The following is a 24,820-nucleotide window of genomic DNA, read 5'->3' on the forward strand; positions in this document are numbered from 1 at the left end:
TCTCCCTGACTCTGTGCAACGTCTTTGTTTCCTCATCGTTCTCCAGTGTACTTTACCTGGGGTCCGTGCGACTCTGTAACCAGCCAGCACTACCTCTCCAGTGGCGTTGGACAGTTGGGAACGACTCTGTGGAGACGCTGTGATAGCCCCAGTTGGAGCTATTGTGTTTCTAAGTGCTTTACTAAGACTTAATCTTTGAAAATTCATATCTTTACTTGTGTATGTTGGATTTTTGTCATGTTTGGTCTTGTTTTACTCAGATAAAGATTGGCTATGTTTCTAACTGGTGTGGAGTACTTTTGTGGAGTTTTCACTGTGCTACACTGTGTGTGTACAAATACTGTACACAATGCCTCTGAGATAAGCCTGACTGTTTGAGCCAAGCTACCAGGGGTTAAGCAGGGGTTATCTTAGCTGTGTGAATCCCTTACCCTGACTAGAGTGAGGGTCCCTACTTGTACAGGGTGCAAACGACTGCCAACTAGAGACCCTATTTCTAACAGTTTGCAACTGCAATTTTTGTTGCAAACCATTGATCATTTGCTGTCTCCTCAAAGGAGGTGGGAACTGATTCGCAAACGAGAATATTCCCCTTGGGGACACCTTCCAATTTGTGAAACCCTTCAGGCAACCTCTGAGGGAACAGGCAGTGGTCCAGGGAGTTAGCAATGCTTGTTTAACATGTTCAGAACATCAAATACATACATACAGATCTAAGCACTAAATGGCAGGATTAAACCCAGCAATCAAATCTATAACTGGTTCATACTCAGACTATCATTTATCAATTTATCTGTGTCTTTTCATTCTGTCCAATATCGTCTTGTATCCACTCTCTTCCACATTACTGTTGCGTTCTCGTTTTTCACCGTAACACTAATGATCGCTTTTCCTTCTTCACCCTCTAGAAGCCATGCCTTTACTCCTATCCATTTAAACCCTTTCCTTAAATTTTCACTTTACCCCATCAACCTTTGAACATTTCATTCTCTACACCTCACCCCTTATATCATGATTTTACCAATATAAAATAAGTCTCACACACATAGATGGTAAGTTTCTCAGATAGGCTCCGTTAGAAGGCATCTGAAGCTTGGTGGCAGTGGGGTACTGTAAAATGATGGGGCTGCCTGATAAAATGTAATGAAATGCCCCCAAGATTTATGTATCTCACATATATACCTATGTATTTAGTTAAAAAGGGGTCTCCAAAAAGCTGTCTTCCTCCTTGCATAGTAGAGGCCTATGTTACACCACTGTTTACCGGCACCAAACATGCCTGATGTTCAAAGGTAATCAACCCAAATCTGCAGGCACTGCTCCCCTGACAGTCTTCTAAGCACTGTAGTTTGCTACATCATGGGAATACCTGCATATTCACACAAGGACTGCAGGCTCCTATGTATTGACACCCAGTGAAATCCCTCATGCTCTGCTGACCTCTATCCTTACCTATGAGCATGGGGGAGAATGTCTAACAGGCTCGTATACTTTGCCGGGTATTATATAACCTTGTGTACCACAGGTTCTCATACCAACCAAGGGCAGCTGGCATCTACGTGCTTGTGGATCTATATTCACCAGGATTATGCAGACCCAGACACTATAGATTTGGAAAACAGATCCAATGCTGAGAACAGACAGACATAACAACATCTGCTTACACTACAGCGGGATACCTGCCTCCAAAGCCGACACCTCCTGCCCGTTGCGCAGGATACGCAGTGCAAAGGGGTGTTTGGGTCCAAGGCCAGGTTTCACCTCGCAGCCCCGGAGCACCACAGCATTCATGTGGGTCCTCAGATCATTCCGATCTTTGTGGAAGTAGAGTGTGTGACCTTTCAAGCGGCACCATCGCTCTTTCCAGCACCGATTCACCAGCACGTTCAGGTACCCTGTGGAAGCAGTAAGTGAAGAGAGCAAGGCCATGACAATGACATAAGTGGGGATTGTGAACATAAACTTTGAAGAAGAAAAGGGTCCACCTGGACCAACCATGTAAGGCAGCAATCACCCCATCCGGACAATGCAAGGATGAAACCACATCAACAGAGTTGAAAGCACCTCAAACACCCCAACGTAAAAAACACCACAACATGGACTCAAAAGGCAAAAATTAACTGGGTCTACTACCAAACTAGCCTAGGTATTGCTATTACCCTTGGCCTTTATGTGCATCCCATTACACTCTACGCTTTGTTTTTTCCTCTGGAATGTTGACTCTACTATTATTCTGAGAGATTAATTTAAAATCAGACCAATACGACACTAGAGCAAACTAAAAGTTCTCCTATTATAAATAAAAAACAAAAAACAATATGAATTGCATACAAAAAGCAAACGTACAAATAATATGCAAAATGAATCGCAGACAAAATTAAATGTAAAATTCAGGCAAAATAAAAGAAACTCTTCCTTGGGGATCTATTTTCAAAGACCAATCTGTTCCTTTGCTTGCTGGTAGCCCTCCAGAAAATAACTCTTTCAGTCCCCTTACGTATCAACTAGCAAACCTATTCCAGTTCTGAGATCTAAAGCCAAGAAAGATGTTTTTGAGTTCCTCTGGCCTGATTTAAAGTTAGGTGGCAAAGGAATCGCCTTCAATTTCTGGAGGAAATTATAAATCAGGGGCAAATCCAAAGGTCGAATTTTATCTACGATGCCATCCTTATAAATACCCTGAAATATACAATTACTTCCTAAAATTGTAGAATTTTCCATTATTACCTAACTCTACATAAGGCCTTTATGGTCTCATTCACAGATCAGCAGGGAGGCGCAGCCAGGGAAAAGAGGCACACATCTTGCCTGCCATATTTAGAGTGCTAATGACATCTACGCACTCTTAACATAGCTGAGAGGTACTCGGATGCCTCCCTTTGCCCCACTCCAAATAAGGCCCACAGACATCTTTGACTGCTTGAGAAGCAGATATTTTTCAATTAGAAATAAAAGAGAATGCCCTGATGTGAGAAGAAAGTATAATAGCACAGTTATGCCTCATAAAGTGATAGTAAAGGGCACTGAGTCATCACAGCATTCATGGATAAATCTGTTTAATGGGCTAGAATCTCGCCGTACTACCACAACTCCAGGGGTGTTGAAAATGGACAAGACCAACATCACGCTGTGATCCCGATTTAGTTACTCTAACGTGCAGCAAATGCACTTTGTTTATTGGTCTTAAACACGTACTTGCGTCGGACATTAGGCATGCGTACCATCCTAGAAGATGATTGATTTGGAATAGTCCTCCATTCTGACCCATCAACCACCAAGAATATTTACATCACTTGAAGGAATTTGGCTCATTCATCTAACAGAGGAACAACTCCATTCACACTACAAGCAGCACACCTTGGCGAGCCGGGTGAGACTGGTCTGCAGTAGAAACCTTAGGACCACCCGTAAAGTCCTCTCTGGGCTATGGAAAGCGATGCAATACCATACCAATGCTAGACTCTGTGCTATATAAATGCTGATGACATAGCATATCCACAGGCAGACAGAGCTATACTAAAGGTGCAGCAGGGGCAGTGACACCGGGGCCAAGGGTGAAGAGGGCCCACTGCACCTCAACTGTAGCTGTATTTTACTACAAAAGCACTTTCTTTGCTTGCATTGGGACGCTCGACACCCTTGCTATGCCACTGGGCCTCGCCTCTGAGGGGGCGGTCTGGATAGCACCAAACGCAGAGGTCACTGGTCACTGCTCATCTGAAAACGTTGGAAACGATGGAATGAGGGGGCTTTATAGACAAGGACTGACACGAATAGCTCAATAGCTATTTTAATTCGTTTGATTGTTGTCGGCGTTTGTGATAATTTCTTTACGTTCTCTGCAATGGGAATTAGATTGAAGACAGTAAACACGCAAATCAAATGTAAAATGAATGATTGCAATTGGGGTGAGCCTTCTTAGGTCTGCTTACGCAGTGTCATTTAAGGGGCTTGGGGGGGGCAGGAGTTAGACCAACGGGCGCACAGCATGAAGGGTAATGGGTTGCGCTGGGAGGCACGCGAAGAGTTGATATATGCACTTTGCGCAGAAGAAGTTTTACAAAAGGTGTCTGGGAAGTGTCCCGGCAGGTCCCGAGCCCCAGCATTCATAACACTGCTGACGGGCCACACACAGGGCCCAGCGCCCGCCTGTCTGACTGACCCAGACACCGCCATTTTAGGGGACGACTTGGCACTGGGCCAGGCGGTGCATTCCTAAGGATACAGAGAACACAGCAACGTGTGGCCAAAGGGAAGACATGAAGAGATGGAAAAGGAGGGACAGGAGAAGGAAAGCAAAAGATATTGGCAAAAGATATCGACAAAAGGGCTCCGGGAGAAGAGAGGGGTAAAGAAAAGGAACGAGGGATAGATGGGAAGAGACCCAGAGTGGGATGAACCAAAGGCCACGAGGAAGAGTACAGTGTGGAGGGAGAGAAGCGCAGAGAAGGAAGACAATGGCAAATGAAGAAAAGGGTGGTGTAACTGGGAAGAGAAGAAGGGGATGAGGGATCCGAGGCAAGGGGGGACGGAGGAAGGAAAGAATCAGAATGAAAGTGGGGAAGGTGAGGGACAAAAGTTAGGAAGTGGAAATGAAAAGAACAAGCTAAGAAGAAGGAAAAATGGATAGACGAGGAGAAGGTAAGGAAAGACTAATAACATAAGGAGAGCAAAGGAAAGTAGGGGGCGGTCGTGTCGTCTAGTCTCCCCATTTCTCACCCCTTTTGTGCTCTGAGCTCGATTCAAGGCAGCATCCATTGCTGTACCAATCAACAGAAACAAGAGAAGGGGATGGAAGGACGGTTGTAAATGAGGGAGGGAAGGGAAAGACCGAGAGATAAAGGAATAAAGGATTGGTGGGAATATGCGATGAAACAGAGACGGAATTGAGAGGGGAGGGTTAGGACTGGACAATAAAGGGGCAAATGAGGGAGAACAAATAAATAGAAAGTAAGATGGAAAAACAGCAGGGGCATGTGGAACAATGGACAGAGGACAGTAAAATGAAAAGAGAGGATAGCAGGAAGGAGGGGAAGAAAGATGAGAGGAAATAATGGAAAGTGTGCGAGCAGTGCTTAATTTGTAAATAAAAATGAACCCGTGCTCAAAGCCCTCCTCGTAAACATGCGGCTGCTGCAATTAAATGTGCAAACACGGAATACTGAGGCAGCATAATATTACAGCCACTTCCGGCCTCTTTAATCCATTTACATCCACTCCCTGCCCCTTCAGCTCACTCTTGCAGCTTTCTGCTTTCTCCTCTTGTGGCGTTTTTTGATTTTTCTCTTCCTCTGTCTTTCCCATATGTGTCTTCTGTTCGCAGTAAATGCTTGAGGCAGAAAATTAAGTGCAGGCCCTCAAAAATAAGTGCCGGCCCTCCGCACTGGAAACAACAAGCACAAATTAAGCACTGTGCGAGAGAAAAGAAGGGTGAACAGGAGAATGAAATTATCAAGCACAGGAGAGTGTGCAAAATCATGAAAGGGGATAAGCAGGGATGGCTCATCCGCAATGGCAGAGGAGCGTCGCCCCCCAGGCTAAAGGCCAGCACCTGTAAAATTAAACAATATTTCATTACAGTTTTATTTACCAGCTGCTGCAGCATGTGCAGGGAGGGGTGGGCTGGGCCGCGGGAGGGGGGATTAGGGAGGAGAGTGGAGTCTGTGCACTAGGTGTGCATGTGTGTTTGGCTGGCCGTCTGAGGCTGCCAAACACCCATGCTCACTTAGGTTTCTCAGTTGGAGAAACTGCACAGGCTCCAGTGCGCTGTCTGAGTGGCAGACCAAGCCGCTCAGTCCAAGGCTGCGCTGCTTTCATGCTTGGTTTAGCATGAGAGCAGCATCAGGATTGCTGGGGAGCCAGTGCTGCTGGTGTCCCATGGAATGCTCGGACACCAGAAGAGAAGAGGTGCGAGGTGGCTGGAACGGTAAGGTTTTAAAAAAAATTATTTGCCCCGTCCCCGTCGCCCTGCCCCCTTTGAGATTTGCGGCAGCCGCTGCTGGGGATAAGAGGAGGTGAAATAATGCAAACCACAGGTAGAAAGAGAGAGAATAAACAAAGAAGGAATGGCGTGATGTAGAGAACGGAGAAAAAAAGGAGTAAAAGGAAAGTAGGAAAGAAGGTAAGAGGAATAGGGTGAAGCAAGGCAATAGCTATCTTTACTGATTCTGGTGCACAGAGTTTGAGGGATTCATTGTGCACCAATTATGGAAGTCCTCTGCTACTCAAACTGGGAACATAGGGATCTATTTTCTATGGTTACATTTCCTCTACCTCCCTGATCTTGGGTTGTAGCCCATTGATTGTGGTCTATTAGTATGATTTTTGAATTGTTGGGAGTGAATAGTCAACCCACCTACCATTCATGAGACATACATTTTTAAAGCCTCAGATGGACCATGAACATAAATGCTAATTTCAGGTGGTAACAGGCTGAGCATGTAAGACCACTGGGCGCTCTCACCCCCATGGATGTCTCACCAACTGGATGCCTTCATTGTTACTAGCACAGTCTGAGACGGGATCCCTCAGAATTCGATAACCCCACCGGACACATTTATGCATGCTATCACCACTGGAGTGCCTTGCCTCTTTTCACCATGCAAAAAACAGTTTGGTTATTAACTAGCCTCAGTCTTGTTCTTTGTCTTACCCTGACCATCAGAACCCCAGTGGCCGCGTTAACTGTGCTTGAGAGATTGTTGATCTAGTCATTTGGTACCAAAAATTATTTATGCCTTGAGTGTACCCTGATCTACTTTGTTAAGGCTGTTCTTGCTGGGATTGCAGCTACAATGTTTCCAATACACTCAAATGCCCGGATTTTATCCGGGGCCAATGAGACATAAGGGCAGGAGGCTTAACATATTATCCAACTAGAGACATTGTTTCCTTAATTTCTGGCACCTCTGCCCATTTCTTTTCTCGATTTTATATAGCGCTAACTCAACTGAAGATATTGGAACACTTTACATGAGCACCAGTTACATTACACAAGGACACATTCATGTTTTTTGTAAGTACGGGGAGATTAAGGGGGTGATTCTAACTTCGGCGGGCGGCGGAGGCCGCCCGCCGAAGTTCCCCCACCAAAATACCGCTCCGCGGTCGAAAGACCGCTGAGGGTATTTTGGGATTTGCCCTGGGCTGGCGGGCGGCAGCCGAAAGGCCGCCCACCAGCCCAGGGCAAATCAACCTTCCCACTAAGATGCCGGCTCAGAATTGAGCCGGCGGAGTGGGAAGGTGCGACGGGTGCAGTTGCACCCGTCGCGTATTTCAGTGTCTGCTAGGCAGACACTGAAATACTTTGTGGGGCCCTCTTACGGGGGCCCCTGCCGTGCCCATGCCATTGGCATGGGCACGGCAGGGGCCCCCAGGGGCCCCGCGGCACCCCCTACCGCCATCCTGTTCCTGGCGGGCGAACCGCCAGGAACAGGATGGCGGTAGGGGGTGTCAGAAGCCCCCATGGCGGCGCAGCAAGCTGCGCCGCCATGGGGGATTCTAAGGGCAGCGGTAAACCGGCGGGAGACCGCCGGTTTACCCTTTCTGACCGCGGCCAAACCGCCGCGGTCAGAATGCCCTGCGGGGCACCGCCGGTCTGTCGGCGGTGCTCCCGCCGACCCTGGCCCCGACGGTCTGAGACCGCCGGGGTTAGAATGAGGGCCTAAGTGATTTGCCCAGAATCACAGGATGTTGAGCCGACGCCGAGACTCAAACCTGTTTCCTCAGTTCTAAAGTCAGCAGCTCTGGCTACTTAAAAGGAAACAAGGTGTCATAAAACCCAACTATACCCAAAGATTTACAAAAACACACAAACACTTCTCAATAGGTTAATATAGACCACAGGGCTCAATGTTAAAGTAAAACCTAGAACCTAGTGTGTATGTGCTATAAAAGGTTTTGTAGTTTTATCTAAACTGCTAGCACATGATGCTCTTATTTATACATCTTTATTCTAATCTGCAAATGGTACCTTCATTTAAATAGAGTCAAAGTGTCCTTTGAATGTATAGCATTGACTGGACATTATTTTTTTGTAAGTAATTTAATTGGTCGTGCTTTATAGTCTACTACCACCACCTACAATTCAGCACTGACTGCTCAGTTGCACTACAGGTAAAATGTCAAATGTCCAAAGGGAGTAACTCGTTTATCCAATTGGAGTTTCTCGATAGTGGTGAGTCGGGACCACCAGTGGTAAACAATGCCACTAACCAGTGACAACTGCTAGGATATTTTTATATAATTACTGAATGCCACAGGACCTCCCATTCACAAGCAGGCCTCATTGAGAGACGCAGAAGTGGAAAGGTAATTGGGCCTCAATTGAGAATGGAAGGATAAGGACAGGCAGCTGCAGGTTAGTAGTTTTATGAAGACATGGCTGAGACCAGCACATGCTGCTTCACATAGCAGCCTTGTGATTTTTTGTTTTTGCAGGTGGTGGGCACCAACACCCAGTTTTAAAAGGCCAGACACTGACCCAGAGCAAGAGAGAAACACACATGTTGAAAAAGAAGAAACAACACAGAAGTTAAAGATAGGAAACAAGTGACAAAAAGAGAATACAGGAATGAAAAGGAATTGCAAAAGTGAGAGCAAGGAACTGAAGATAGATGGAAGAAAGACTATACAGTCTTGGTATCTGGCAACACTGGCATTGAGCGGTACTAGCAGACACTCCTATGGGAAAGCTTGGTCCCATGTACTCATTTTGGTTTACAAATTGCATCTTTGATATTACTATTTATGTATGCCAACCATCCCATCACTCTTTAACTCACTGAGGGGAAGGATGGCAACATTATAGTTACCATTCACAGATGGAAGCCTACTTTAGATACTTACACTAGGTTTTAATTCTATTCTGAAGCAGCGAGTATTGGAAGTGGCAGAGAAAAAGTACATGGACGGAAAATGTAAAGAAGGCCATTCACTTCCTTCCACACCACCTGAATGAAAGCCATTCAATGTCCTCCTGCACTCCTTTCCTACTAAGATCTGACTGGACTAAACTTTTAGAGGACATTCTTCTTGGAGAGCTCGTGGTCCATCGCAGTACCCAAAGCCACTGGATTATCTCGGCTGTCTTTGATCACGTAGCTAAAACAGTTCATAGGTCTCTGTGGCCCCTGGGTCTTCGATGTAGGCTCTCCAGCCCTCTGTGGAGCTTGGTACTCACATTCCTTGGCATACTCAAGCACAAAGTGCTTACACACCATTATACAACCAGGACCCTGGACTTCAATACTCCTTGGCCCACTGTGGCTCATAGTACTCCTAGTCTTTAGGAAAATGCCGCCTTCTGAGGTGGTCACAATGCTTAGCCCGTTGTATCGTACATCATCCACAAACCTCAGCTTGCTGCAGCCTTGAATACCCACAGTTGTAGGCCCACTGCAGCCCATGTGCTGATAGTCTGACCGATATCTACCCTTGTGCTCGCAGTACTCACCACAGCATGGAATATCCTCCTCCGTGGACGATGTCTGGGTGTCCTCGGGTGACGGCTTTCTCTTTGAAAAGCTGATGATACGGGTGATCTTCCTGCCCGCAGCACGGCTCACTGAGCCTTTGAGCTCTGCCAGGCCACTCCGCTTAACCTTAGCTGTTGTGAGGTAAAAGATTTATGGGTTTGCAATAGAAATGAAACATCCCCTTTTTTCATTGACCCAGAACACAGTCAGTTAATAAATTGTAGAACATAAACTGAAGAACAATGCACCAGCTATGTAATAGTGGTTGGAACTAGTCAGTATCCAATGGTAATAATAACAATAATATGAATAACATTTTTGTAGGTAGGACTTGCTGCCGCAGACTGAAAACGACGGATTGTATTATCACCAACAAAATGGAGCTAATTCCATAGACTTCGGAATGATGATAGGCTGGATCATTTTCAACAAGTTTAGCATCAGTGACCTACAGGTTGTGTCTTGAGTCTGGTGCCGTAAAGTGCTATGATATCCAACTGCATCACCTATTTAAGCATGATGAATGTTGGTGACGTCATGAATGTTACAGGCAATGCGAACCTGTAGACTTCCATAAAAGATGGGTATGGTTAAGGCTACCAAATGACTCTAGTTCACGAGATACTCAATGTTTCCTCTCCGGTGCTCTAAATTAACAACTTGCTGAATTCTGGGACTTGTATTCTTGTTTCAAATCAGTTGAACATCAAGGAGTAAAGTACTCGATTGGGATGGCTTGTACCCCAAGGATATGAAAGCATCGAGTAACCTTACAGCTTCATTTGAATGACTCTGGTACAGACATGAGTATGAAGAACCTGCATGTGACAAGCTAGTACCAGCAAAGATCTAAGAAAGCTATAAAAGGCGGCGAGCTGAGGGAATGAGATGCCAAAATAAATAACAAGGAAATTATTTATCCTTTAACTGCAGTGGACCAAACAGTCTGCTTTGCAATTTCAAGAAAACTAAAATAAAATGGTATGTGCTGGTTCACATTTGCATGCATAAAGTCTGCCTATGGGTATCTCTGCTTAAAGAATAGTCACAGCAATGGACATCAGACTCAGCCAAAACCAAATACATCCTTGCTTGGAACCCTGAAGATAAAGCAAATTATCATCTGTTCGTGTAGTGTTAGAAATAAGACAAAACATTGTATTGTTGAATTCATGTAGTGTCAGAAATAAGACAAAACATTTTATTGTTAAGTGAGCTCTACCACCACAAATCAAGCCATGGATACTGACTGCTAGACCTTAAATTAAAGTTAGTTGCAAAAATGAAAGAAACTACCCTTGCTTTTTTGTTAACAAGGCACATTGGTTCTCAGTAATTCCTGTGCTACTGATGTGCACACTCACCGTGCTCCCTCCTGCTGTTCAATGTACAGTTGTCTCCGTTGACCATGCTGTCCGAGTCTGAGGTCTGCTTCTCATGGGACAGTCTCTAAGGTGAAGAGAACAGGAAAGTGGGTACAGGTAAGCACAAGTAGGATGCAGAATGTAGTGTCAGATGCAGAGCTAAGGAAAATAAGAATCTCTTTTTCTCCACCTTTCTGATGCTTTGAACTTGGATGCCAGTATCCTTCATGAGCTATGTAAGTAGTAGCTTGAATCTGCCCTTGCGCTGATTTCCACAACTGGGGAGTGAAAGCCTCCAGTGAGACCCAGGTTTGGAGGAAACTTTCCCTCTCTGTAATCCGAAAGCACAGATGTTCTCAGTAAGCTTTTTCAGGTGGTGGTTTACAGCCTGAAACTGCCCTTAAAAACAGCGTGTGCACAGATCACGCTTCAGGCATTGCATCATTGTACTTAGTATCAAAGGAGATCTGGTTTTCAGCTGCTGCTGTGGGAAATCCTTCTTGGTCAAGGATATTGCTTTTCCCATGTCCCAGTTGAGTAGACTACGGTATGGAGCCCAGTGGTACAGATGTCTACTTTGAAACTGGCAGCCTTGCATTGTTTTGATGCCTGAGGGCGAATATTCCTGACAAGACATATGTATGTGAACAAAAGTTGTCTTGTGAAAGGTGTCTTCCGGTACCTCTTCAGAGATAGAGCTTCTGAACTTAGACCTGCTTCTTGGCTGATCTTTGTGAGCTTGAAAGACGATATTATACTTATTATACTTACAATCATAAAAGAAACAGTTTACAAGTCTTAGAAGATATATCTGCCCTTTAAAAAATCATCTGTCTCCTCATTTGTAAAACGTTTTCTGCTAACTCAAGTGCCTCCGTATAAGAATGCTAATTTTTGGAAGACCCCAAATCAGCTCTGGCTCCCTCCATAAGTATGTTCTGCAATGGGATACGTCGAACAACATATTTTATTTCTGTGCTTTCGACCTATTGGCAGGAAGCTTGTGAAAGCCTTGAACCTTGTGTCGCCAGAGTTCTGTCAAACAAATTATAGCAATCATGTAATTCTGTTCACAAGAATCACTTGTTTCAGGTTGGATAACTTATAAACACATTTTTATTTACATGACCAAAGCGAAATAACTCAAAAGTAGGCCAAAGTTGTGGGTTTCCATTTCAACAGTGATTTCTTCCCTAAAGCCATCCATGCTCCTCAACATAATTGCAGAAACAGCAGTCTTAAAATGTCCTTGTGTTGCGGATGCTTTTTAAGTAATTTCTTTTTGAAAATCTTTGACTCTGAGCCCAATAAGATCGAGAAATTAAGCATGGCATGTGGATTTATAATAGATTAATTTACATTATTAGTAGTTTGCTGTTAGTTAACTATCACATTTTTCACATTGTGTTTCATTATTATATCCCTCTGTGGCACGAGGATCTGTGAAAGTTGTCTAAGCCAGTAACTGCTCAGACTCCTGGGCCGAGCGCTAATGGAAGCAGTCTTAGTCCTGCTTCTCTATACTTTTTGCCTTTTCCAATTGGTATCACTTGCATGTGACACATCATCCCAATTCAAGTAACCGCCTTAGAACACTGCCAATAAGGACACAAGAGGGACCCATATTTCTATAAATGGCCTTCTTGAGCAGATAAAAGGTGCACTCAAATGACCAAACATAATTTTGCCTGAGGCTCCAGTGATCTTTCCACAAGAGCTATTTGTATGCTAGATACATTACCTATTCTTAAGCTGCTGAGGCAGCAATCTAGGATACCTGCAACAGTTCTAAAGCTGCAACTAAGTTGAGCTAAATGAGAATGAACTCAGGTTGTACTAACTCTAATTTGTGCTTAACACAAAACATAATTGAAGTGGAAGAGCGGCTTACAGTATTGCAAGTGTAACACTTACACAGTGATCACTCAGTCACACTCACTACCACAATCGGGCTGTCCCTGACACCATCTACATCTACTCTGCAGAAGCTGGGGATTCAAACTCAGTTGACAAAAAAGACAAGATCTGAGTCTTCTTGCTTTAGGATCTGAGTTTAGGAAATATTAACCTGGAGTCTGCTCATTTTATTGACGTCCCGCCAATAGTGTGTGTTGTCTACATTAATGGGAATCTTCCCTTCAACAAGATATCATGATAGATGGCAAGTTTTTTAGGGCCCTTATCATATTGCATGTGGCAGATTGCAGTGACTCCCACACCAAGGCTAGAAATAATGCACTCTACTAGAGAGACCTGCAGATTCCATCACTTATCAGGATGGCTTACCTTGTCTAAGTACAGTTTGTGCCGTAGCGCAGGGGAATTCTGAGGTTCTGTCCCGCCAAGTCCAGGGCTGCTCACCTCTCTGATCACCTGAAAAAAAACGTGTTTGGTCATGCACTGGACATAACACCTCTCACTTAGATTCTCACCCCTACAGGGATACACACTATAGGGGTTAGGCCTCCAGAGACAGGCGGGTGAGATGTCCACGCTAAAATTCTATCTGAGGCACCAAGCACAGGACATTTGGACGAGGCTTGTTAAAAGCAGCTGCTCCATGTCTGCAGAACAGATCATAGGATCTGGGTACCTGGTGTAAGAGGGCCAGGCAGGGCAATCCTTTTGTAAAATAAATGGGCGAGGAAGCCTAGGGATTTCTGAACGGCAGTTGAAGGAGTCAGGTTCACTGCAGGCTTTTTACAATTTTCTGTCTTGTTTTTGACTTAACGCAGGACACTGCTGTCGACTGACCTACTGTTTCTGAAGTGTGATGTAGAACCATCCTATTCAAGTGAAGACCTGTGACGGAAAAAATATTCTTCACAGGTGAGAATGGATTCTAGGAAGGAACCAAATACATTAAAGGCTGATGACACTTCTGATTTATCCTGTCTGGCTGAGAAAGAGTTATAAATGTGTCTTATTGAGAGAAACACCACACCCCTGCAGAACTACTGTTACAATGTTACAAGACATTTTTTCTCCAGAGTCAAGGGCAGTAATGAGTTGCTATTATACAGAGTATGTCAGTGGACACAAAGCAAGTGGGGAACATGGTAAGCATTATATTCTTTAGAAGAGGACTAAAAGGTTCTATAGTCAAGCACTGGTGTGCCATGCGAAGGCCTTTCAAAATGGTCAGTCAGGAATGCCCCACCCTTTTCCGCATACCCCTTTGCTTTTCCGAAGGGCCTCCTGCAGCCATGTATCTTGCACAGACCATATACAATCACACTTTGGGTCGAACAGGTGGCAGACAAAGATCTCAAATACAAGTGAAGCACATCTCTAGTTACAACAATATTTGACAAGCCACAACTTACAACCAGCCATGCTCCTTCTAGTTACACATTTAGAAATTCTTAAAGGCTTTTCATTTTTCTGTGGGATAACACTGATTCTTACAGCTGCATCTTTCCGTTCTGATGTTTGGGAAGGGATGCTTATGCTGTGCTAAGAATGCGCTTGTGAATTTGTTCTATGCATACTAATATTAGCTTTTTTCTAGCCTAGTACTCTCAGCTTGCTTAGTAATCGATTACTAGTAAAAAAAAAGCTCATGTTTAACTAACTGGGCCGAGCATTTCACCTCGCTTTAGTCTACTAGCTTATAGGCAGTTTCAGCCTTGAGCCAACCACTTTTCCAAATTGAAGCAAAGAAGATTAAGAAGCTATGTGAGCCTCCTCAGGCAGCTTAGATCAAAGCCCTTTTTTGTTTCCGCCCACTCCTATCAGGACCATCCTTAAAATATATGTAACATTTCCAGTAGTCTTGCTAACATTGACGTGAGTGTTAAGAAGGAAAGCTTTGTTTTCCTCAGAGTGTGTATATAATATACTGCCCATGAACTTTCTTTTTTCCCTCTGACAATTTTTAGTGTGATTTGCCTGTGGTCTGAGGTGAGTAACTGTTTGCTTGTGAGGGCTGCCGGTACTCTCCATGCAATGTATTGGAGCACTGGTGGGACGTGCAGGTACTCTCCTTCTCAAATTAAAGCCGTGCAGGTACTCAGTACCGGACAGCGCCGTCTATTTATACCACTGGGGAGACACCTATGTCTGTATGTCTCTGTGTGATTTAGAAAGCAGGAACTGAGCTACGTAGCAATAGAGGGCTGAACAAGTCTGGGGAATTACGAAAGAGCGTGGGAAAACGGCAGGGGTCGGTGGGTGGACAGGAGGTTGCGGGGCGTACAGCTGGGTGGGCTGAGGAGGCGGGTAAAAGGTCACCTTGAGCCACTCCTCCGCTTGCTCCTTGCTCTGCACAGCCAGCACCAGGGCCTCCGTGCCCGGCAGAGAGAACCGGAGCTCGTGCTTCTTACGTCGCCCGTCCTTGGGAACGTAGGTGACGCCGCAGAGGGTAAGCGGGAGCTCCATGTGGGGCTGCTGGTCCTTCGAGCTCTTGTACAACTGTGGAATAAGCAAAGGAGAGATTCTGTCAAGTCTTTCACACCTCCAGGAATAACGTACACCTTATCCTTTCTGTGTACAGTGCACGCATGGCATGATATGCATTTGTTATAAAATACCTCCGACTATGCATCAAAACAGTGTTATGATATCAGGTGCTCGCTTCCTGACGTAAACTCGTTGCTAGAAAAAAGCAGTTCAAAACGGTCCAGAAGGGGGCGCTATGTCAATTTTCTTCCTTTTTGTAAACTCTCTCCTTGTGCTGGCGCTATTAGTTGTCTGTTTGGGTCCATCTCTCCCTCTGACCTGTTTCTGTATGTGTTTATATTTATATGTTTTACACTGTGCTACCCCCATGAATACTTCAGGCTGTGGCTACATTCGAGAATGGATAACTTCACATAACAGATAATGACACGGCCGAGCTGTGTTATGGGCCTTTAGATGCACTCTGCTCGGTAAAGTTTCTCGGACAGTAATTCATTTAAATCATAATGAAGTTGGACACAGCGCCCTATGGCACTTTATAGACATTTGATGAGCAGATCGTTCTTTGTTTTTTTAAGGCAATAAATGGCAGAGAGTGAAATAAAAGGCAGAGAGTAAAGTACACTGGGGGCCCTCACTCCTCTCAGTTGCAGACTCCTCTGCTGCTCCTAGAAAATTCTCTCACGAGAAAGAGGAAGAACTATTAGGATTGGTAGATAACATGCCAATTTTTCTTCCCCATCTATAACAAAAAGCTTTGCTTGTGGGGTCGCAGCCTGGGTTCTTTGGAACTGGAGGTGCACCTTTTGGCGGAGGGGTGCACAACGTTTACAACTTGTAATTCAGAAAAAACAATACACAAACATTTGCAATGTAATGGGTCTCGTATTTGCTCGAGTTTGAGCTATTAGTGTTGTAAATTCCTGACTGGACTTTTCTTGCCACATAAATTGTAATTGAAAAGTAAAATAGTTGACATAAGCGAGCCGATTCAAAGCGACACAGCTGCCATGACCATGAGCGTGACGGAAAGACACAAAAGGAAAAATAAGTTTGCTGGCAGTCAAACGTATCGGCAAACGTGCTATTATCCATGTGATCAATGGCCATGGCGGTAACAAAACTGCCCTATGGAAGGACAAACGTAAAGCATTTACCAATGATAACAAAGGATTTTTAGAAGGCAAGCCCATGAACAAGTGATAGTGATGGGCATGCAGTGGGCGTAGTTAAAAGCCCACAGATAGATTCGATCTAAAAAATAAGGACTGATCTGCTGCCTCATGATTTGGCTACTGTGGAAACACCAGTAGGTGTCGTCAAATACTAGGGCCCATATTTATACTTTTTTAGTGCTGCATTTGTGCCGCTTTTTGATGCAAAAGTGGCGCAAACCTCCAAAATACAATTGTTTTTTGTAAGTTTGCGCCGCTTTTGCGTCAAAAAGCTGCACAAATGTGGCACTAAAAAGTATAAATATGGGCCCATATACGTTATTGTTAGGAAATAGAATTTAAAAACCTTAGAAATTCACTGAGAAAAACAAAGGTTACAGGTACACTATAGGTAGGGTCAGATTTTACGCATCCAAAACAAAGGTTACAGGGACATTATGGGTAGGGTCAGATTTTACACACACAAAAGCATTTTTGATAATTGATTGTGAATCCTGGATTGTGTAGGATGTCTACATTGTATTGAGTATTTTGTTGAGAGATTTGAATTGTACTGGCTTTTATGAGCCAGTCATCCAGATATGGGAAGACATGTATGTGTTGTCATTTAAGGAATGCTGCAACTACCGCTAGACATTTGGTGAATACCGCTGGTGCTGTTGTTACCCCAAATGGTAGCACTTTGAATTGGTAGTGCTTTCCCACTATAACAAATCTTCGATATTTTCGATGTGCTGCATATATGGGAACATGGAAATAAGCATCTTTGAGATCTAATGCTGTCATATAATCCTGTTTTTGTATCAGGGGAATGATGTCTTATAGAGTGACCAAATGAAAGTGTTCTGAAAGGATGTATTGATTGAGGCATTGTGAATCTAAGATTGATTTGAGAGTACCATCTTTCTTTGGTATAAGGAAGTATAGTGAATATAATCCGGATCCCTGTTGGGATATAGGTACGATCTCTATGGAAACTTTGAGTAGTAGCGATTGTACCTCCTGTTTCTAGAAATTGATGTGTTCTGGAGTAAGTTTGTGTGGACGAGGGGGAATGTTTGGTGGAGTAGAGATAAGTTCTAGACAATAGCCATGTTGGATTATAGATGGAACTCATTGATCTGTAGTAATGTTGTGCCATTGTGGATACAAATTACCAGTCTTCCTACAACAGGACATGTATGCTCTGTGGGGATGTGTAAGAAGTCACTGTTTTGTTGAGGTGGAGGAACCTCTAGGAGCGGCTGATTTACCTCTTCCTCTATAATTAGTTCCTCTGTAAGAGCCTCTAAATGAACCTTTGCTGTAGAAGTGTGAATCTTGTTTTTGTTGGGATGTGAATGGGTCTGTGGTTGATGATTTGAAACCACCCCTAATCTGTGGCCCATAGCTTTAGCCATCTCAGAGTCCTTTTTGAGTTTCTCTATTGTAGTATCAACGTCTGGCCCAAATAAATGTTGTTTACCAAAGGGCATATTTAATACCGCTTGTTCTATCTCTGGCTTAAAACCTGAAGCCCTTAGCCATACGTTTCTCCTAATGATGATGCTGGTGTTGACTCTCCTTGCTGCTGTATCAGCTGCATCTACAGCACATCTGATTTGGTTATTAGATATAGGCTGTCCCTTAGTTACCAATTGTTGTGCCCATTTTTGATGCTCTGATGGAAGATATTGCAACAAGTCTTCCATCTGATCCCAATGAGCTCTGTCGTACCTTGCTATGAATGCTTGAGAGTTCACAATCCTCCAATAATTAGCAGCTTGAGTAGCCACTCTTTTAGCTGCTGCATCAAATTTGTGACTCTCTTTGTCTGGAGGAGGAGCATCCCCTGTAGACTGGCTATTGGCTCACTTTCTTATGGAACTGACCACTATAGAGTCAGGTGGTAGTTGTGCTGTAATAAAAACAGGATCAGAGGGTGTAGGTTTATATTTTTTTATCAACCGTAGGTGTAATGACTTGATTTTACGGGTTCTTTAAAAATATCTTCGGCATGTCTAAGCATGCTTGAAAGCATAGGGAGACACCAATACTCTTTATGATCAAATATTAAGGTGTTAAATAAAATATTATCCTCAATGGGATCTGTATGTAATTGCACATCATGATATGCAGCTGCCCTGGCTACAACCTGATTGTGAGCAGTGGTATCTTCAGGGGGAGATGGCCTTGTTGGGTATAAATCAGTATCATTGGATGGAATGGGATCTGTGTCATATATATCCCATGGATCTACATCTTCTTGAGGATCTGACGACTTGGACACCATCTCCAATCAACACGCTCTTCAATCCCTAAGAGTCTTTTTGGATCTAAACAACCAGCAAGCGTCACAGTTTTCTTCTTTGTGATTTGGAGAGGGCAGAGTTACACACTAAGGGGGTCATTCTGACTTTGGCGGGCGGGTCCCGCCGGCAGAATACCGCTGCGCGGTCAAAAGACCGCCGCTGTAATTCTGAGTTTCCCGCTGGGCTGGCGGCCGACCGCCAGAAGGCCGCCCGCCAGCCCAGCGGGAAACCCCCTTCCATGAGGATGCCGGCTCGGAATGGAGCCGGCAGAGTGGAAGGGGTGCGACGGGTGCAGTTGCACCCGTCGCGATTTTCAGTGTCTGCGTGGCAGACACTGAAAATCTTGGTGGGGCCCTGTTAGGGGGCCCCTGCAGTGCCCATGCCATTGGCATGGGCACTGCAGGTGCCCCCAGGGGCCCCACGACACCGGTTACCGCCAGCCAGGTTCTGGCGGTCAAAACCGCCAGAACAAGGCTGGCGGTAAGGGGGTCGGAATCCCCATGGCGGCGCTGCTTGCAGCGCCGCCATGGAGGATTCCCTTGGGCAGTGGGAAACCGGCGGTACACCGCCGGTTTCCCGTATCTGACAGCCGCGGTCAGAATGCCATGGGAGCACCGCCAGCCTGTTGGCGGTGCTCCCGCGGTCGTTGGCCCTGTCGGTCCATGACCGCCAGGGTCAGAATGACCCCCAAAATGTTGATCGGTATAGGGAAATTTGGCGTGATACTGGGGGCAAAATCAAAACAGAGCCCGTACCATTAGCCTAACATTGTTTGTTTCCCAAGTGTCAAAATAGGCCCATAAAAGGCGAGATCGCCCCTATGGGTGTTTAATCGACCCCGACTATTGCAATCGGATCGAATATAAGAGCAGAAAACGCGATCAAAACTATACAGACAGCTATAGAAAGCTAGAAAAGAGTTCAGAAGATACTGAACCAAGATCTACCGGAGCGAGAGGAAACATGTCTGAACCTGACAGCAGAAAGAAAACAATCAAACAAAGGACTCGATCCCCATGCGAGTATCGCTGAGAGGAGGAGTCACTCGATCCCGTGACTCGAAAATATTCCTTGAAGAAAAACAACTTGTAACACTCCAAACCCAACACTAGATGGCAGACTTATGCAACACATGTGTATCTACAGCTACACATGCCATCAAACATATATATATATATATATATATATATATATATATATATATATATATGCTTGATTCAATGAATCAATAGAGATTGGAATTTGAATTTCAGAATTTCTGGTTAACCTATGTTAGTATACATTTGGTAAGTCCCTACACAGTTGCATTATGCTTTTGTCCATTCCCACACTTCATGTTTCAGTTGCCTTCAATTTTTTAATTAGCAGGTCTGGACCTAACATATGGTTTCATCATTTATTTACTATTAGTCGGCTGGCAGTCCTCCTTCCCAAGAGCTGCCTCGTCCTAATTCTTTTTCCAAATGGAAAGTCGAGGATTTGATTGGAGTCACTGTCTCTCTCTTTTGTGCTGGAGGGGAATAACTGCAGAAAATCTACTTGTTCCTAACTTTTTGTAGTTTATATCCTTTCAGTACTTTCATGTTAAAACATGCTCATTATACTCTTAGAATCCAGGTATATTGTCACTATGCCTGGTGAAATCACAAAATGTATTCCAGGGGAAAATCTTTTAGCAAGAAGTTGTTTCCTTTCAATCACATCCAAAAGCCCACCTGTGTCTAGTTAAAAGCACATTAACGATTTATACATACCCAAACACACGTCTCACCAGTGACTTGTTCTGCTTGATGAAATAAACATGCAGAATTGCAATCTCATGAGTGAATGCTTCTACTTAACACATCTCGTCAGTGACACGTTGTGCTGGTGTTTATACATGCAGACACACATATCATCAGTGACATGTTGTGCTTGGTGTACATGAATGCAGACACACCTCATCAGTGACATATTGTGTTTGGTGTACGTACATGCAGACACATCCCATCAGTGACATGTTGTGCTTGGTGTACATTCATGCAAACACTTCTCATCAGTGACATGTTGTGATTGGTGTACATACATGCAGACACATCTTATCAGTGACATGTTGTGATTGGTGTACATACATGCAGACACAAAACTTGATGGTGACATGTTGTGCGTGGTGTACATTCATACAGACACACACCTCGTCAGTGACATGTTACGCTTGGTGTACATATATGCACACACATCTCCTCAGTGACATGTTGAGCTTGGTGTACATTCATGCAGACACACATCTCTTCAGTGACATGTTGTGCTTGGTGTACATTCATGCACACACATCTCCTCATTGACATGTTGTGCTTGGTGTACATACATGCAGACACATCCCGTCAGTGACATGTTGTGACTGGTGTACATAGAGGCACACACATCTCATTAGTGACATGTTGTGCTTGGTGTACATTCATGCAAACACTTCTCATCAGTGACATGTTGTGATTGGTGTACATACATGCAGACACATCTCATCAGTGACATGTTGTGATTGGTGTACATACATGCAGACACACAACTTGATGGTGACATGTTGTGCGTGGTGTACATTCATGCAGACACACATCTCGTCAGTGACATGTTACGCTTGGTGTACATATATGCACACACATCTCCTCAGTGACATGTTGAGCTTGGTGTACATTCACGCAGACACATCTCATCATCAACATGTTGTGCTTGGTGTACATACATGCAGACACAATTTATTAGTGACATGTTGTGATTGATGTACATTCATGCACACACATCTCATCAGCGACATGTGTTTGGTGTACAAACATGTAGACACAGCTTGTCAGTGACATGTTGTGCTTGGTTTACATACATCCAGACACACATCTCATCAGTGACTTCTTCTGACTGGTGTACACACTTATCTCATAGACCCCATGTTCTTTTTGATGAACACTGAGGAAACAGTTTGCGTGAAAGATGCAGGGAAAGAAGGAATTACTACACAGCAATGAAACTGTGTTCTTTACAGTCAGCCTCATGCAGAGCTTCTTCACTCACCCCACACTTTCTTTATGTTATGTTTATTTATCTCTACACTTTCACTTAGATCTGAATCTACTCTAAATTGGGTGGTGGGTCAAAGCGTGGAAAGCTTGTCAACGTGTCTGTACAGAGTGGATTTGAATTTCTAGCTGAAGTAGACGAGAAGACTCTTTTTGAGATAAATAACAAATTGTGTTCTATCCAGAATAAAAAAGAAACCAGAGGTGTCACTGTCACCCAGGAGTGTTATGGCCGTCTTTGGCTACCCAATGGGCAACTAAATCAGCATTAGGACCCATGGACCGTTACCATACCACTGAAGAAAAACTCTAAAAAAGCCTTCCTTTATGCTACATAATAAAATCTCAGGTCAGAAAAGGATGCTATTCATTTTCCTATCTGCACAAGATAAGGGGGTTGAATAGCAAGAAGAGGGAACCTTTGCTTGCTTAATTTGAAGAATATTTCCACTCCAACATCTTTCATCCTTCAAGATGTTGTGTGCTGAGGGAGGAGAACACGTGTGAGTTTTGGATCACCAGCCACTTAAAAATGAGATATTCAACAATTTCCCCAGTGTGTGAGTGAAGGTTTATGTACATACACTAGAACTGGAGGCATAGCTTAATGTGGCACGAGCACATATGTCTCACGAGAGGATTATTCTCCCTTGAGCACAGGCATGAGCACCACACACAAATACATGCATATGTTTCTGCACCTGTGCACACACACACATTCTCATGCAGATCCACTAGACATACAAACACCCACTCACCTATGTAGGGAGCAGTTCTATTTGACACACAGGCACACTCACATTAACACACATATACACACTTTACAAGGTGGTTCTTCTCTGTTTGATAGACACACATCTCACCATGATGCATTAACCTTGCTGTTCACATACACATTCCTCACCAGCAGCTTGTTCTCCTTGATGACCGTCAGCTGTTTGGCCCACTGCCCAAAACGTTTCTTGCGTAGCAGGAAGGCGCATATTCTGCAATCCCGCACCAGGTCCATGGAAGCTTCTTCTGATGGCCATTGGTGGGTTGTCCGTTGAGCCTTGCCATCCTCATCCTCTTCATCATATGACTCGTAGGAGCTGCTCATCCCATCGGAGTCATTATCTGCAGGGAAGAGAATTTCATGGGGTAAGGGATTATCCTTTGGGATTCTCACTCAACAGCACAGTGAGAGTTGAGACACAGCAAAATGACTAGGGAGCTTGGCAATGTGCCACGGTATTTTGACCAACCCACCACAAAGGAGAAGTTGAGCCACTAATAGTGTACTTCAATATCCACAAGATGTAGCCCAGACAAGATAAATCATCCCATACTCTTAAACAGAGGTAGACATCAGCAGTCTTATTGACTATTTCTATAGTTAGCTTGAGTACATTTTATCTCTGGGCCCTTCTAAAAATAAGACCAAAAACTCGGTAGCTTTATGCCCCAAATGTGACAATAAATACTAAACTTTCTATATCACTCTGCGAGAAAAAGTACCCTACAACTTGCTTAGAGGGTGCTCTCGAGAGTGATGAATAAACCAAGGTCAGGGTTTTTAAAAGCTGGAAGAGTTGCGAGTCAGTAACTTGTGAGATGCGCATGTCCGGCTTGGGACTGTTTCTTTCCAAGCATTCTCGCTGGCCTTTCTGAAGCATCTACCTATTGAGAAGTCTCTTGATTCCCCTACCACCAATTGTGTCTCTGCATCACAGGAAGTCACTGGACCCCACAGTTGTACTGACGGCAGCATGAGTACCTACAGGAGACTTTTGTCTCTCCATTGATCCTGGTCAAAGGGTAGTTGTTATCAGCATCTTCATAATATCCGTCTTCAATAGAGTTGGGGGGACTGGAGCTATCTGTAGAAAATTCAATAAAGGTGGGGTGATAAAAGACCATTAGGAAGGCATTGAGCAACCACAGAAAATGGTGAAACACAGTATTCGCCAAAGAACAAGAACGAAGATACAGAGATGACAGATTTTATAACTGAAAATTAGCAAGGTGGAGGATGGGAGAAAGAGATGGAGATTGAGAAAGGAGATCAGAGAATAAATGCTACGAGGCGTCACTATACCAAAGAACAAATAAACTTAAGAACACACTAATAGTTCTTTTAAATGAAGGATGGTAACCAGGAAGACTGAGCATCAGACAATGGGTTAGCAAAGAAAGAGGGGAAGATGAGGGAGTTTCGGTTCACAGGGGGTGTGAGGAAAGAGATCAAAATGCATATGAAAGAAGAATTTGAAGCATCGCAGAGCAGTGTTTAGAGTGTAGGTGTTCTCGGTATACAGACTGTGGAGTCAGAGAGGAGGAAAGTGAAGAGAACACAAAGTAGAGGAGTACTCCTCTGAGAAAGAGAGATCAGAGGATAGAACAAGATTGTGAGATCACATTACTAGAGGATGAAATAAAAGAGCAGAACACCTCTGCTATTGAGATGAGACAGGAGACGGCATAAGGAAAAAAAGGAAAAAGGTATTTCTTGAGAGTGGTGTGCATCCTGAATATTGAAACCAGAATATCGATGTCACACAATATTGAGAACAAAATATTGAAACTGTATCAATAGGTAAGTACATAAAGATTTCCTATACCTAACTTCTCAAATATGAACCATAGAGATATATATACCTTCAAGGTACGCCAATGTGGAGTTAGGAATATTAAATCTGTACTTCCCTATATGCACTAACATTTCAATATCCTGTCCTCCAAATTCCTTGAGGCATGATATTCTGGGGAATGAGATTCAGTATACAACCCCTGAGAGCACGATCCAAGACCAAAAAGTGTCAGAACAGGACATCCAAGAGCAGAGCTGTGGGAGATTTAAGACTACACAGTATAACAGCGGGTACTCATAAACCAGATGGTACAAGACAGAAAGGTATTGTGCGAGGAAGTGAGACGGGAAAGTAGGCAATATGAGAAGGTGGGAAGCTAGTATGGGGGAGTAGGATCAGAGACCAGAAGATCTCATAAAGTGAGATCAAAAAGCCTGACAGGCTGAAAGGGAAAAACAGGAGTATTTTGCGAGAGAGCAGGGAGTCGAAAATGCAA

At 44.0% G+C, this 24,820-nt stretch overlaps 1 protein-coding gene across 3 annotated transcripts in view; it reads right to left on the reverse strand.

The window, feature by feature from the left end:
• The window catches only part of AFAP1L1 (actin filament associated protein 1 like 1), a 159,127-nt gene that overhangs the window by 19,933 nt on the left and 114,374 nt on the right, over positions 1-24,820 (reverse strand). For 2 of the 3 annotated variants that reach the window (XM_069244630.1, XM_069244629.1), the window contains exons 6-12: positions 23,515-23,613; positions 22,659-22,870; positions 15,074-15,253; positions 13,127-13,213; positions 10,841-10,925; positions 9,455-9,607; positions 1,684-1,895 (exon numbers count right to left, since the gene is read on the reverse strand). In XM_069244630.1, coding sequence (XP_069100731.1) covers positions 1,684-1,895; positions 9,455-9,607; positions 10,841-10,925; positions 13,127-13,213; positions 15,074-15,253; positions 22,659-22,870; positions 23,515-23,613 — 1,028 coding nt within the window. The remainder of the gene's footprint in view (positions 1-1,683; positions 1,896-9,454; positions 9,608-10,840; positions 10,926-13,126; positions 13,214-15,073; positions 15,254-22,658; positions 22,871-23,514; positions 23,614-24,820) is intronic. The other variant, XM_069244631.1, reaches the window with a different exon arrangement.

The sequence above is a fragment of the Pleurodeles waltl genome, chromosome 7 (genome assembly GCF_031143425.1).
Source record: "Pleurodeles waltl isolate 20211129_DDA chromosome 7, aPleWal1.hap1.20221129, whole genome shotgun sequence".
Lineage (NCBI taxonomy): Eukaryota > Metazoa > Chordata > Amphibia > Caudata > Salamandridae > Pleurodeles > Pleurodeles waltl.